Below are 16683 nucleotides of genomic sequence, written 5' to 3'. Positions count from 1 at the left end.
AACTACTACACTATTAAAACAGCATAGAAAATTATAAGAAAGTGTGGCAGGCCAAAGATCCTAAAAAGAATATAACTACAGGCCTGACACACATACACATAAACATGCACATACATACAATACATACAATACATACAATACATACAATACATACAATACATACAATACATACAATACATACAATACATACAATACATACAATACATACATATATACATACATGCTGGTCGTGTTGTATTCGGGTCTTTTCCCGCTTTAAGCCAAAAACACCAGCCTGAGGATGGCGAGTAAGACCTCGTTGAAACGTTGCCAAGACAATCTCAATCTTACATGGGAAAAGACCCAAATACAAGAAGACCAGCATACCTAGACCCGTGAAAATCTATGAAAACAAACAGATTAATGTCCAGTTTTATTATATGTAAAAACCAGAATTTAACCTACAGAATTTGGCAAATGCCATAATATTAATTGCAAAATTAATATGAACTTTGGCATCATTTTTGTAAATCAGTGTATTTTAAAAGATACTTACTACATGTTCACTTTATAAAAATATAGATATGGGCTGAATCTAAAATCAGAATAGATCAGTAAAATAACTCTTTTGTGACTCTTGGATTTTATTTTTTTTCAGTATTGTATTATTTTAATTTTATTTTATACATTTATTTTAATGGCATTTCCTGGATATGTGTGAATATATGTATCTGTGCATATGTTTTTATGTAAGATAGGCAGAAATATGGGGATTAACATGGCACTTAGTAACCAGTAGAACATTAAGCTTCTACTGTATTTCCAATTATTTTGTCATCTCCCATCCGAAGTGATTGTGTTTAGATAACCCATCATTTATAACTTATGATTAGTTGTAAATGTTTGATCAGGACAGCTATTCTTTCCCTTCACCCTGTCCCACTCCACCTAACTTTCCTCAGTATATTTTTTACAATGATATTGGCTTATTTAAATATTATTTGCTCAAAATTGTTGGTTCAGTTAAGACTTATCTTATCATTTGTTCTTGTTCCCTTCACTCTACCAACCAGTAAAATTGGTAGAAAATATCACTGTGTGATATTTTATATTTGTTTGCTCTGGTTAGTTAGGGTGAAAGTGCTCATGCTCAATATTATATAATTTTTAAAAGCCAGCACATGGAAAGTATGGTAATGAGCATGTTCATAACCCCTAACCACATTAGTTGTATTTTATAAGTCACCCAATGAGATTTAAGACAAAAAAAACAGATTTAAATTGCGACATTAGAAGAGGGTAGATGTACTGAATATTCAGGGAGAATAAAATATATCTGTGAATATATAAAATTATTTGACAGGTAACTTTATAGAATAAATTATGCTAGCAAGGATTAAGTTTGATTTTAAGTTAATTTAAGTTAACCATCACACAAATATACTACTTATGCACACAGTGAGATACAAAAATACTCCAAATTCCAAAGCAAGCTTCCCATGTTAATTTCAAGACATTCTGTCAAAGAAATCCAGCTTAGTGTCATATACTATTTCGTATCCCATAACCACTTGCCTTTGGTCTTGTTGATTGGGATTAATGAGAACTGAAGACCAAAACTTTAGTAGCATGCCAAATCCTTTTCAAGAACTCATCCCATGTTTATCTTGTTAGCTAAGATAACTGTTCTTGACTGTTCAGTATTTACAACCTGGAACACTCAATATGTCTATGTGAGTGAAAACATCTAAAATACCAAACCTGTTTACATATTGACATACTTTAAAAGAAAACCAATACACATTGTTCTTTCTCACCTCTCAACTTGTATCAGGATGTTGAATCCTAGTATGATGAATATATTACAGTTGTCTTTAATTGCTCTGGACAGGTAGCTAAGGGATATCAAATCGACAGTACAATCTGTAAATCTATCTTTGCTTCCCAGTTCTAAACATGATGAGAAAGCTTGGAACAACTTTAAAGATTTAAGGATTAAGCAGTCTTTGTGTAGCAGCAGAATTAATGTTCTTTATTTAGGTTCTACAAAAATCAAGCAAGAAAGTTACAATTACTAGGAATCACTTTGTGAAGTGGTTGTTGAATATCAATGAATGTCCTTGACATAATCTTCAATAAGTGCTTACATACCAGAGGTGGGATACAACTGGTACGGGCATACCGGTGCCTGCTGGGAGCACCAGGTACCATTCTGATACGGTGCTCCGGATGGCCCCCCATCCTCCTTACCTATATTGGAGCCGATTGGGGCTTACGCGGACGCACACGGAGCGTACAGCAACTGGTACGGTGCCTGCTGGGAGCACCAGGTACCATTCTGATACTGTGCTCTGGAGGACCCCCCATCCTCCTTACCTATATTGGAGCCGATCGGGGCTTACGCGCACGCACACAGAGCCTACAGCATCAGGGAAGCCTCCGGACAGTCCCTGAAGCCTTTGGAGCAGCTTGAGCGTTGCAGATTGTCACGGGCAGTAAGTAGCACCTGTGCACATACATGTGGTGGATACCCGGCCCCAATGCACCATACCGGTTGCAATGGGATCCGGAACCCACCAATATGACAAACATACCCAAAGATTAAACAGTTTGGTATTGTGATTAAAGGCATCAGACTAAAAACCAGGAGTCTGTCAATTCGAGTCCTGCCTTAAGCACAAAACTAACCCTAGAAAGAAGGCAATGGCAAATCACTTTAAAAAATATTGTAAAGAAAAATGCAGGCACTAGTCCAAGCTGCTCTTGCCAGGGGTCAAGACTGATTCAAACCCCAAAATAGATGTACTGTATATACATATGTGTGAGTATCTATTGTTGCTTCTTAGTTTTAAATGAAATAGTATAGTGTAATACTCAGAAGTCTATCAAATAGATTGCTGTTTAAGCTGAACATCAAGATTTTTACATGTTCTTAGTCATAAAAAAGATCCAGGCCATATTATCCATATAGACATTAAGATATATGTTATCCCAATGCAATTATACCTTTGATGGAGTCATGGTATGAAAACTAAACTTTTAGAATTTTTAAAAAGACCTTGCATTATCTAAGTTATTTTGTTCATTAATTACCTACCTTATCAAGTTACAACATGAGGAGAAGCCTGCAGGCAATTCTTGAATTTATGACATTTTTATCACTGATAATCAGCTAGAAGGAAGAAGAAGATAGCTTGATCCCCAAACTTCCATCTAACCTAAACCTGAACTCCTTCCGCCATTCATCTGTCTACTGAGATCAAATTTGTTCTCAGTTTCACTTCTCCTATCTTTTACTGTCCTTTCCTTCAATCATGCCTGAAGTCCATTAACTAAGTATCTGCCTTGCTTTTAACATGCTTTATTACTAAGATCAACAGGAGAGAGGCTTCTGGGGAAATAGCATTCACAGAAGTTCCTTAGCATATACAGGTAGACCTTGACTTACAATTGGTTATTAACAACTGCTCAAAATTATGACAGACCCTCCAAAAGGTTCTTACGACCTGGTTATAAACATCTTACAGTCCCATCTGGTCATGTACCACATTTAGGGCACTGGGAAGCCAGTTTACATTTATGGCCATTTAAAATGTCCCACGGTCATGTGACAGTAATTCTCAATATGTCTGTCAAAAATCTGGCAACTACTTTCAGTTTTTGGCAAAAATACCCCATAGACAACAACGAACGTGCTTAATTACCATTGTGTTCACTTTAATCACCATTACAAAAAAAGGTGAAATCGGGGCAGACATGAGATGGTCTGCTTTACTGCTGTCACGACTTATATTGTAACGGGCAGCTGCATTACAGTTGTAAGTCAACAACTACCTATATGCGAAAAAATGTTTTCCTTTGTTTTCTTGAACCATAATATGTATTGTGGGGATACAAAACATTCCTTATTTGAAGCTTTAGATTTAGAATGCCCTGATCTGAAAACAAAATGACCAATTTGAAATGTAAACATGTACACAATTGATTGTTTTAGAAAAGTTCAGAATAATTCCAGGAGTATCAAAATAGCTTGCTTCACACTCAAGAGGGGTGTTTTCAATTTTGAAATAGTCCACTCCCTGCGTTGTCATTATTGAGCCCTTCTACTCTGTCAAATTGAGACACAGATTTTCATGCTGTTTAGCTTTATTCTTGCTTCTTCTGTTTTAGTAGCTTTATTACTGTTTTAAGATATGCTCATTGTTGGTTTTTAAATATTGTTTTTAAATTTGTGGTTTCTTACCTTGCCTTTGTAATTTCGGAGTAATAGTGCTATATAATTATTAGCTATTAGTAACTATTCATTATTAATCGATAATAACTAAATGCATCTAATTAGTAATAAAGTGCAAAATAAAATAACAGCTTTCCTGAGTTTGAAATTGGTAAAAGAGAGGTAAACACCTGGGATAGGAGCTGTCATAAATACAGGAAGTTTGTGTTTCTCTGTCTTTAAAAATCCTAGAGCTGTCTCATTTATTAGCTTTTCACTGGAAATTGAACCATCACTTCTAGTGTTAACAAACCAATTTCAGAAAATAAATGGTAAAACTGCTAAATTGAATTTCAATCAAGCTGAATGTTGCTCCTGGCTATACTGTTTCATATTTTGTTTTTATAGTGGTGGTGGTGGTGGTGGTGGTGGTGGTGGTGGTAGTAGTAGTAGTAGTAGTAGTAGTAGTAGTAGTAGTAGTAGTATTTAGAATGTGGACTGTATATTTGAATGGTTTGATTTCCTATAGCTTGATGAAATGAAAGCATAAAATAGAAGAAGCTTTGGTGTGTCTCTATAATATGCTTTTGGCATTACAAAGTCAGTGTTAAAGGAGCAATTGGTCATGAATTTCATTTTCTGCCAGTAAATGTGTTAGTGAGTTAAATGACCATTTAGTAGATGGTGCACCAGTAGAAATGCAAGCTTTTATGAATGTAAAGAGTATAGTATTGATTTGCAGAGATTTGGAAATTAATAGCAGGGGCATTCTCATGATTTGGAATCGAGCCATCATTCAAAGGCCAGAGCAAAAACTAGAAATTGTCAGAAGGCTTTTTAGAATCTATGGATCATAAATGTTGTAGATTTGCACATGTTATTAAGAAGGTTTTTTTAAAAAAAATATATCATGTTCCAGGCTGCCCACCATTGGCATGATGTGCATGTATGTACGTACGTATATATGAATGTGGTAGACAGCCTGCAACATGATATAATTAACAAAATACAGCAATATATAATGCATATAAAACAAATCTGTAGAAAGAATACCAATACTACATCCCACAAGGTATCCACCAACCATTCTAATCCAAGATCTGGGGGAAGATCCAGGTTTCAAGGGTTCATTTAAATGGAATCCTGGCTCAAGGCCACTATGATAATAATGGGATACCATTTCAAAGAGCAGGCAGTGCAACAGAGAAGGCCCACTTCCTGGCTCTTATCAAGTGACTGTCTAATCAATGGGACTATGAAAGTGTGAAAACTAATCATATAAGATAGGCAAAAATTATGATGGCTTATGTTCTTCAACAAACCAAGTCTTATGTTATAAAGAGTTTTATAGGTTACAACAAGCACTTTGAATTCTAACTCCCAGTGAATCTGAGTAACATTAAATCTAAATGAAGCCAAGTGACTTTATCTTCTGATGCCCAAACGTTCCCATAGAAGCTGTAAAGATGATCATGGGGGCACCACTGACAAACCAAAAGATGATCAATGAAAGATCTGAACATGGCAAAGAACCGGTGCTAATATCCTCCACTTTTTAATGCTTAAGTGAAAATATACTGCCCTTTCCTAATCTCATTTTTTCCAGATGTGTCAGGGCATCAAAATTTTCAGCCAGTTTAGTCACGCAACCTAGGAATTCTAGTAACAAGACCCAACACAACACATTTAGATACCTTTAATGCTGAAGAGGCTGCAAGGTGGCTCAGTGTTAAAGATGCTAAATTTGTCAGCTTAAAAGCTGACAGCCCGGGTTCGACACCTGAGGACTGTGAGACAGGGTGAGCTCCTGTTACTTGCCCCAGCTCTTGCCCACCTAGCAGTTTGACAGCATGCAAGTAGATAAATAGATAACACTTTGGTAGAAAGGTAATAGCATTTCATGTGCCAGTGTGTAGCACGGGGGTCACACTGTGACAAATTGCAATGTTATTTCCCTTTGTGGAACTGAGATAGGTGTAGCTTGTGTGTGACGCATCTGACCCATGAGCCACCTGAAACATCCAGCCAGTTTGACACCCCTGATGTATAGTCATGCTGGCCACATGACCACAGTAATGTCTTCAGAAAATGCTGGTTCCCTCAGCTAAGAAATGGAGATAAATTACACCTCCTAGAGTCAGACTCGACTGACAGGAAAAATCTTTACCTTTAATACTGAAGATGATAAACATAGCAATTTTTTTAGACAAAAGCTTACTTATTTGTTTGTTTTTATTTTTAAGTACATTGCATATGGAAGTCTTTTTTTCAAAACCAAAGTTTCCTAAAGAATGTAGAAAATATATATTCTGTGTGTATGAGAGAAGATAGGTCAAGAGTGCAAAATAAAGTGAATCTGATGCAATAGCCAGATGGTCTTATGCAAATACTTATTTTGGATCTGAATCTTTGCTCAGCAATACATGCAAGGGCTAATTTCAAAAATCAGCTGAAACTATAGTTGCAAATTCTTAACCAGCAAGGATTGTGTTACGTTTTCTGAGAAATATTGACAAAGCAAGTGGAAGGGTGAAGGTACGAAGTATTGCAGACTGTACTGCTAAGAAGTATGAATGTCTTTGAAGACTGACTGTTGATGTGGGGGCATTATTTTTATGTATTTATTTACAGCAGGGGTGTCCAAACTTGGGAACTGTAAGACTTGTGGACTGGCTGGGGAATTCTGGGAGTTGAAGTCCACAAGTCTTAAAGTTCCCAAGTTTGGACACCCCTGATTTACAGTATATCCTGCATTTATTATTTTTACAAGTAACTCAAGACAGCAAAATAGCCAACACATATCCTTCTCCTCTTTTCCCCACAACAACCACCCTGTGAGGTGAGGTGCAGTGGAAAAAGAGTGCCTGGCCCAAAATCACTCAGCAGCTTTCATGCATTAACTGATTAAATTCATGAATTAAATAATTCATGGGAACAGATAACTGATTTGTGCTCATCAATAACTGCCTTTGAATAAAATTTTAGGTGGCTGACATCTCTGATGACTTTGAGAAATACGATTCAGTGTGGTCTTCTTAGATATCTGTTTCTCTGTGAGAGAATTTAATTTTGCCTTTTTGCCTTTTCTTATCCTGGAAGTTAGGCAATTAATCCTGAAAATTGCTTTACTCTTCTTCCTTAAGTACTGTTGTATGTCTTGAAACACAGAATAACTAAAGTAGCTAGCAAACCAGAGAAACTTTAGAAGCTGTATTTGAAATCAATGCTGTATTGGAACAGTAAACAGCTGATAAAAGTAGTGAGATGTTCATTATTTTACTTTTAAAAAGTACTATTATGAAAAGTGAGAATAATTACATATTTTAGTTAATAAGCTGTGATAATGTGGCATAAAGTAGAGCAGGGATATTCCACATGGTTCCTGGTGTTGCATTTGAACCCTCAAAGCCTTTGATATAGTTTCCTAAAGTCCTCTGCAAAACAAAAATATTAACATGACAGAATGGAATTAAACATATGAGTAGCAATCATGCATTTGCTACATCTAAGTCATTTAGTATTATCCCAAACGGTTAAATTCTTTGCCCTGACTCTGCTATTTTGTGGTACAGGTAGTCCTTGATTTACAACAGTTCATATAGTGGCCATTCAAAGTTACAACGGCCCTGACTTATGACCATTTTTCACACTTATGACTATTGTAGCCTCCCCATGGTCACATGATCAAAATTCAGACACTTGGCAAGTGGTTCATATTTATGACGGTTGCAGTGTCCCCGGGGACATGTGATCAGCTTTTGCGACCTTCTGACAAGCAAAGTCAGTGGGGAAGCCACATTCACTTAACAACTATGTTAACAAAGCAATTATTCACTGAACAACTGTGGCAAGAAAAGTCATAAAATGGGACAAACTCACTTAGCAACATAAATTGTGGGCTCAGTTGTGGTCAAAACTCATGGACTACCTGTATATGTCCCTAATTGCATCACCTAAATCTAACCCTAAATGGAACAAAGTTAAGAATCAGTCTTTAGGGCTATTTATTTATTTTACTTTATTTATTTTATTAGTTTGTCAAACATGTACAAGATAACAGGTATAAGTATGGACATGGACATGAACAAAAGAAATGAATGCAAATAACTGGGGACAGTAGGACAGGGATGGTAGCAGTGGTGGGTTCCTGCTGGATCGCACCGGATCGCGCACGCTCCCTTTCAGCGCTCCACCTGGCTCGCGCGCTCCCTTTCAGCGCTCCACCTGGCTCACGCGCTCCCTTTCAGCGCTACACCTGGCTCGCGCGCTCCCTTCCGGCGCTAAAGCCGGAAGTACAGTCTTGCCCCGCCCCTGGCGAAGCAACGACGCCTGCCTGCGCTCCACCAGTTCGGCTGGGAACGGAGATGTTTCCTCAGCGGAGCGGAGCGCCTGAAAAGACTTTTCAGGCACTCCGCTCCGCTGAGGAAACATCTCCGTTCCCAGCCGAGCTGGTGGAGCGCAGGCAGGCGTCGTTGCTTCGCCAGGGCCGGGCAAAACTGTACTTCCGGCTTTAGCGCCGGAAGGGAGCGCGCGAGCCAGGTGGAGCGCTGAAAGGGAGCGCGCGAGCCAGGTGGAGCGCTGAAAGGGAGCGCGCGAGCCAGGTGGAGCGCTGAAAGGGAGCGTGCGAGCCAGGTGGAGCGCTGAAAGGGAGCGCGCGCGATCCGGTGCGATCCGGCAGGAACCCACCACTGGATGGTAGGTACCCTGGTTTGCTTATGCATGCCCCCTTTACAGACCTCTTAGGAATGGGGTGAGGTCCACAGTAGATAGTTTAAGGTTGAAGCTGTGAGTATTTGAGGATGTAACAATGGAGTCAGGTAATGCATTCCAGGTGTTGACCACTCTATTGCTGAAGTCATATTTTCTGCAATAGAATTTGGAGCAGTTTACTTTGAGTTTGTACTGATTGTTTGTCCATGTATTATTGTGTTGGAGGCTGAAGTAGTCATTGATAGGTAGGAAAATGTAGCAGACAATTTTGTGTACTGTGCTTAGGTCCGACCACAGGTGGCCCAGTTCCAGATTGTCCAAGCTCAAAATTTCGAGCCTGATGGCATAAGGCATATTTAAATAAAATAATATTTTAAAAAGGCATATTTAATTAAAAGTTTAACAAAGTTAGCCTTAAGAAGGTCAACCTGGATTTCTATTTGAATGTGTTGACTGCAAACTGTATTCTTCAGAAAAACCTGCTTACTTTGACTCTTATTTAAAACCTAAAAAAATGCACTCCAGAGAAACTTTCTTACCTTTTACAGGGAAAGAACCTGTCAATCACTAGTAAGGTTGCACTGTTTGTTTCAAAGGCCATCTTGAAGAAGACAGAATATCTAGGGGTTAACTGGGGGTAGGTGTGATAGTTATTAGGGTCATGAACTTTTTGGAATATATATTTTGTATTTTTGCATAAGTTTGGTATATTTGATATGGTCAATTGACTTAATCAATAAAGTTTCTATCTATGTATTTAAATGTGAGATTGATTTGGGTTCTATTGGATAGCTTGGAAAATGGCCAAAACTTTCCAGAAGGCAACAGTGATAAATTGTTTGTGCAATGTTGTAAAAAAAAAAATTTCCACATAATTATCAGGAGTTATTTTGAACTGAAATATACTAGACAAATTAGATAGTTCTATTTGTAATCAACCAGTTGCTTTTCCAAGTCTTATTTATTTATTTGATTTCCTCTCCTATCTTTATTTGGATTAATTGAATGAAAGTTTGTGGACAGCAATCTCCAATTGTTGGCATATGCGTTCTGTGCGCCTTCGGCATTTAGTCATGCTGGCCACATGACCATGGAGACGTTTTTGGACAGCGCTGCCTCTCCGGCTTTGTAACAGAGATGAGCACCACCCCCTAGAGCCGGGAAAAACTAGCATATATGTGCGAGGGGAACCTTTACTTTCTGCTCCCATTTCCTATTTTCCCCAAGTAGCCCTGTTAGGTGGGCAGTGGACTTACGTGAAATGTTGGAATGGCTGCAAAAGAGACAACTGCCAGTCACAATGTGGCCATTGTGGAAAACAAACTGGTGAGGATCTTTCTCAGTCATGCCCATCTTACTTTACCTGTCAATCTCCCAGACAAATACTCATACTGCCAAACAAACCTGAGGGCAAGAGTCAATCAGCAATTTTATTTTATTTTCTAAGAATGTTCATGAAACCTTTGTGGGGCTCAGAGACATCTTTGTAAATAAACATATTCCTTTGCAGTTTTTTTTAACTTAATTTGCTTTTGATAAAAACGTTACAACTAAAAAATTTAATAGTTGGAGAAGAGATTATGTTCGCAAGATGTTCACAAGTATCCTATTGCCACTTCCAGTCTATAAGAAACTATTCGTTCTGTCATTACTACATTATTGATTCCACCACTCTGCATTGTCACTTCTCCAGATCATTGGCTTGTGATGGGAGAGGCAGAGTAATATATGTTGTTTCATATATACTGTTTTAAGATGCAGTGTGAGTTCCATAAAATGTAGCTGTTTGGGAGGGAATAAAATTAGCATAGGAAAAGATGTTCAGTGACAGAACAATATCTCTCCCACAACAAATACAGTTTAGCTCCAATATTAGTATGACCCAGTGATAATACTACTCTGTTGTAATATTTCAAGCTCTTGAGCACTGGCATCAGAATTTTAGTCATCATTCATGCCTGAAACTGACAGATTTAAAATCCAAAAACAGCCAAGTAAAATATGGTAAGTCATTTAGTTGTGCTCCATAGATTTGTAATGTGATCGTTCAAAGTAAGGAAGAAAGCTGTGTTAGAGATACTGGTTAGCTCAGCTATTGTATATTATTTGACAGTCAGGTCATTATTTCAAAATAAAATCCTAGCACGGCTCTGGGGATTCCAAAATCGGTATTAAAAATCAAAAGAAAACTCCATGTGCATTTCCTTGAGCTGCCCAAGAATTTGTAGAATGTATAACAATAAATCAACTATATAGTATTTTCTTCTTTCACTGTGAATATATGCCTCACGCTTCTAGAGTCTGTAAATAAATACCACAAGCATCTGGGATGTCCAAAGCCCCTGAACTGCTTCATAAAGCAAGTTGGCACAAGCAAAGGATCCCTCTTCAGAATATTAATGTTTGTTTGATTCCTTTATGAAAGGTGCTTTGCTCATACCAATACATTTTGCACACTGAGACACTTTTCAAATGTTGCTAACAGCTGAGACTGCTGGGGGGATGGGGGATGGAAGTAAATTTATTGAAGATGAATATCCCTAGAATTCCAGACAGAAGGATCAAACTTCTGAAAGCCTTCCCTGAAATTGGATTTAATAATATTTTAGAAGAAAAAAAAATCAGTATGGTTTTTAATAATTTGGGCTTAGAAGACACTAAGATACCAATATCTTCAGCACTTTCAAATTTGGAAATCAATAGTTAAAAGATGCATCTGAAGCTATAGAAAACATAAAATGTTTTGTTGTTTTCATTGAACACTGTGGATCTACAAAAAAAACAGAACACCTACAGCAAACTGATGAATGGACTTCAAGGAGTACTTAGTTCTGTTTATCCCACTCTCATCTAAATACCCTCTCGGACACGTCTACAGAGCCACGTATATTGTTCCTTTACTGAACTGAATATAATGCTTAGACCAGATAAGATCTCAGTTATTGTATGTCAGGCTCAACATAACTGTTTATAGAAATTACTCAATTTAATGTTTTGTTTTGGTAAGGTTATAACTTTTATTTGAAAAAAAATAAAGAATTAATCATTATCTATCACATGGAACTAATTGCAAACATGCTTTATTTAAATGCATTATCACATGCAAGAGATACTGATTAATTCACCTAATTATAAATGCCTTTCTAGTCTAAAGTGTACTAGGATAGTAAAGGATGTCCTAAGAATATCCGTCACAAAGAATATATTTGCATTACTGTAATATAGAATAGATATTTGTGAATATCAAAATATACCTTTAGGAATTCATATCTCAACATGATGAAGACAATTCCGTTTTTTACAAATATGAAGAGTTGCTACAGCTACCAGTATTGTTCTCTTTATCAGTCTTTTTTTCTGGTACTATTCAGGGCTAGGCAAATCAACCTTACTCTCTTCTTCTTCCAGAAAAGCAAAGGATGTTCAACACGAGGGATAACCGCAATATTGCATTCACAATATTAACCAATGAATTCAACCATTTTCATTCATTCAACCATATTCATTCATTCATTCATTCATTCATTCATTCATTCATTCATTCATTCATTCATTCATTCACTGTTTAATTTCTATGGCCACTCATCTCAGTCAATGTTTTTGAGTGAGGTTTATGTTTTGCAACAGAGACCATTTTTAGGTTTTTCCAAGTAATGAGAGAATAAATTAGTATTTACAATCAAAACATACGATTACTATTCATCTATAATATTTCAAAAAGTTGAAACAAATATATGGAAAATAATGTACAATATTGTGGCAACTTTATCTAGTAATTGACATATGGGTCACTGTATCAGTGTTAAGATAAAATAACATTAGTTATTTAATATGTTTGTTTTATTTTGATCAATACATATACAGGTATCATTTTTGCATGCAACAGATGGTAAAAGTGTAAAAATGGCAGAAAGATTGTGTTATCAATTAATGACTTTACCTTTACCTTTACCTTTATTTCGATTTTTATACCGCCCCCTCTCCCCAAAGGGACTCGGGGCGGTGTACAGTCAAATAAAACAGATAAAATGGAATACAAACATACAAACATAAAAACATAGAAGAGGAGGCAATACGACACTGTACAAAGTAAAGTAGATAAAAACAGTATTTCAACAATCCTAAAAAATACCCAATTAAAATTACCCAGTTAAAATATATCTGCCAGGAGGTATAATAAGGTTATGAATGGTCCAGGCCGACTGTACCAGCAATTTCTAAATTTACAGGGATAAAGTATGTGGAAGTGTTCATGTACGTATATTTTTAAATAAAGCCAATGCCACAGGTATTGTGAATAAAACTGTTTATGAACAAACTAATGAATTAGATTGAGGCAGTTAAATATTGCTTTTGATCATTTGATCTATGTAGAACTGCATTTCAGGGAAAAGGAATTTCAAAGTTATCTGAATCATTTATCAAATGTCTTTGTAATTCTTCATTTAACTTTTACTTGCTATGGCATTTTTTTTAGTTGGAAGTTTTTTGTATACATACCGTGTTTCCCCGAAAATACAACCTGTCCCGAAACTAAACCCTTGCCACAATTTTCGTGTGGGCAAAAATATAAGCCCACCCCCAAAAATAAACCCCCTGGACAACCATCCCCCTCCGGCCAGGCAGAGCACTGCTCACTGACCTAGCGTTATCCCGAAAGCGCCAAGTTACAGGAGCCGGGGGGAGCACTCACGTTGCTTGCCGCCTTCGGTATGCCGCTAGGTTGGGAGTGACTCTGTCCGGAAAACTCTCTGTCTGGCAGCCGGCCCACCATAGAGAGCACTCCTAGAGCGGCTGATGCTGGAAGACTCGGCCCCAAGTTTTGGAGTTTGAAAGTTATGCTCGGAGTGGGGCGGCGGCAGTCGGCGGCGGGCAGCAGCGGCCAGCGGCGGTGGCCTGGGAGAGCTGCGCAAGGGCTTGGTGAAGCTGCGGGCGAAACAGGCGCTAGCGCAACCCCCTTCTCCAGCCAGGCAGAACTCCATGCACTGACCTAGGGGGTATCCCGAATGTGCCAAGCCGCGGGAGCTGGGGGGGCGGGCAGAGCACCACATGGCTTGGCACCTTAGGGATACCCCCTAGGTCAGTGAATGGCGCTCTGCCCAGCTGGAGAGGGGATTTGCCGGGCGGCTGCTCGTGAGCATGGTTACCTCATGGCTGCTTCGCCCCTGAGGCTGTGCCCGGCTCTTTGGAAGCCAGTTCACAAGGGAGCAGCCGCCCGGCAGCCCCAAAACAATAAGCCCTCCCTGATAATAAGCCCAAGGGCATATTTCGTGGGGCAAAAGAAAATAAGCCCCTGTCGTATTTTCGGGAAAACACGGTAGAAATTGTCAAAGTTTCCAGTTTTCCATTGAATGTGTTATTCATTATTAAAAATAAAGAATATTGTTTTTCTAACAGTATTTAAATCTAGGTTTAGCTGAGGTTCAGATGGAAATACAGTTTTCTATATAACCAAACCAGGACTAAGATAATATTATAGATTTATCCTTTTTTCCCCTGTGAAAAATATGTATTTCCCAATTATTTGTTACAACTGGAAAAGAGAAATACTACTTACTTTCCAAAAACCTGTGATCAGATTACAAAGGTACAATAAGTATCCATAAAAACATTAAAGAAAAATATACACAAAACTCACAACATTAAAAGGGATGGAGAAATAAGTTTAGTCAAAATTGTACAAACTTTGTACAAACCTGTGATCAGAATACAAAGGTACAATAAGTATCCATTAAAACATTAAAGAAAAACATACACAAAACTCACAACATTAAAAGGGATGGAGAAATAAGTTTAGTCAAAATTGTACAAACTTTGTACAAACCTGTGATCAGAATACAAAGGTACAATAAGTATCCATTAAAACATTAAAGAAAAACATACACAAAACTCACAACATTAAAAGGGATGGAGAAATAAGTTTAGTCAAAATTGTACAAACTTTGTACAAACCTGTGATCAGAATACAAAGGTACAATAAGTATCCATTAAAACATTAAAGAAAAACATACACAAAACTCACAACATTAAAAGGGATGGAGAAATAAGTTTAGACAAAATTGTACAAAATTTTGTACAAAATTGTACAAAGAGGCAGCTTGCTTCAACTTTAGAATAAATCTCACAGTGTATTTCCATTTGCTCTTATCATAATTAATGCAAATTACAATTGGACCATAATCCACGTCTGCAAGACATTTATATACATTCACCCTGATTAAGTGTGAAGTCATGGAAATGGGAAGAGATAAAGAAAATAACCTCCCTTTCTAACTTGGGTAGGAAATATTATTCCAGTTTGTACTGGTAGGGGGGATGCCAAGGCTAAGCCGAGAAGCAGTGGAACATTCAAAATTGTTGTCCAACTTAATGCAAATGAAAGTTTGTATCAATAACCATTGTGATCATTACGGATGCCTCCAAATATCATCAGAGGTTCATTTGCTTATTTCTAGGATCAGTGGTTTTGGCGAGTCAGAAATAACAGGGTGATGGATGGATACCCCATGCAGATTACCTATTTCTGGAGGGGACTGCCTTCAAGCATCGATGCAGTTTATGAAAACAGTGATGGAAACTTTGTTTTCTTTAAAGGTAAGAAGTATAAAATAATGCTCTCATAAAAATTCTACTAAGAGACTGTTAAACTAGCATCTTATCATTATCCTAAGTGGGAAGAAAGACCGGCTATAAAGAGATAGATAGATAGATGATAGATAGATAGATGATAGATAGATAGATAGATAGATAGATAGATAGATAGATAGATAGATAGATAGATGATAGATAGATGATAGATAGATAGATAGATAGATAGATAGATGATAGATAGATAGATAGATAGATAGATAGATAGATAGATAGATAGATAGATAGATAGATGATAGATAGATGATAGATAGATAGATAGATAGATAGATAGATAGATAGATGATAGATAGATAGATAGATAGATAGATAGATAGATAGATAGATGATAGATAGATAGATGATAGATAGATGATAGATAGATAGATAGATAGATAGATAGATAGATAGATAGATAGATAGATAGATAGATTAAATTTAGTGAAAATGTTATTAACTGAATACATGAACATACCCAGGAAGTACTTGTTTAGATCAAAATAAAACATGTCTCTTTGAATGATAGCCAAAGCTGCTTCAGGTTAAATTTCTGCTACCAGTTCTCCAGAACCTTTCAGAACTGGTTGAATACCACCTCTGATTTGAATGCATGAAAGGGGGGGTGGAGAGAAAATCCCAGTTATACAAATACAATATTCCTAATTTAAATTGCATTGCCTTTTATTTATTAAAAAATATATTTTACTTTCCAGTATCATACACCACTTTGTTCTATTATTTTTGGGATACAGCTCTGAATACTGACTTTGACCAAAGAAACATAAAGACTTTAAATTATTCTTATTCGTTATTTCTAAGTCACATGGTGTATCTATTTGGTGAACTGTAAATAAGTAAAAATGAATTTTGCTTATTTCTAATAAAGTAATGCACCTCTGAGAAGTCCACATTTCAAATTGGAACAGTGAAATCTTTCAAGTTAGGGAACATTCAGAAGATTTCTTATTCCTAAAATTTCACGTTCTGACATTATGAAATTTTGTAAGATCCTTGACATTAACAAAAGTTTTTTTTTTTTACTGCAACTACATTTGCCATAAGGATACATTTCCAATTTCTATTATAATCCTTATACTTTATTGATTTTTGAAATCTGTATCCTACCTACTGAGCAGTGATAATAATGGCAATTT

General features: G+C 37.0%; 1 protein-coding gene across 1 annotated transcript in view; it reads left to right on the top strand.

Moving 5' to 3' along the window:
* The window catches only part of MMP16 (matrix metallopeptidase 16), a 184606-nt gene that overhangs the window by 131852 nt on the left and 36071 nt on the right, over window positions 1–16683 (top strand). Inside the window, exon 7 of the mRNA XM_081952437.1 lies at window positions 15358–15496. Within this exon, the coding sequence (XP_081808563.1) occupies window positions 15358–15496 (139 nt within the window). The remainder of the gene's footprint in view (window positions 1–15357; window positions 15497–16683) is intronic.

Source organism: Natrix helvetica, assembly GCF_964273705.1.
Source record: "Natrix helvetica genome assembly, chromosome: 4".
Taxonomy (NCBI): domain Eukaryota; kingdom Metazoa; phylum Chordata; class Lepidosauria; order Squamata; family Natricidae; genus Natrix; species Natrix helvetica.
The sequence above is the reverse complement of the archived record's forward strand: the minus strand, read 5'-3'. Positions and strand labels throughout refer to the sequence as shown.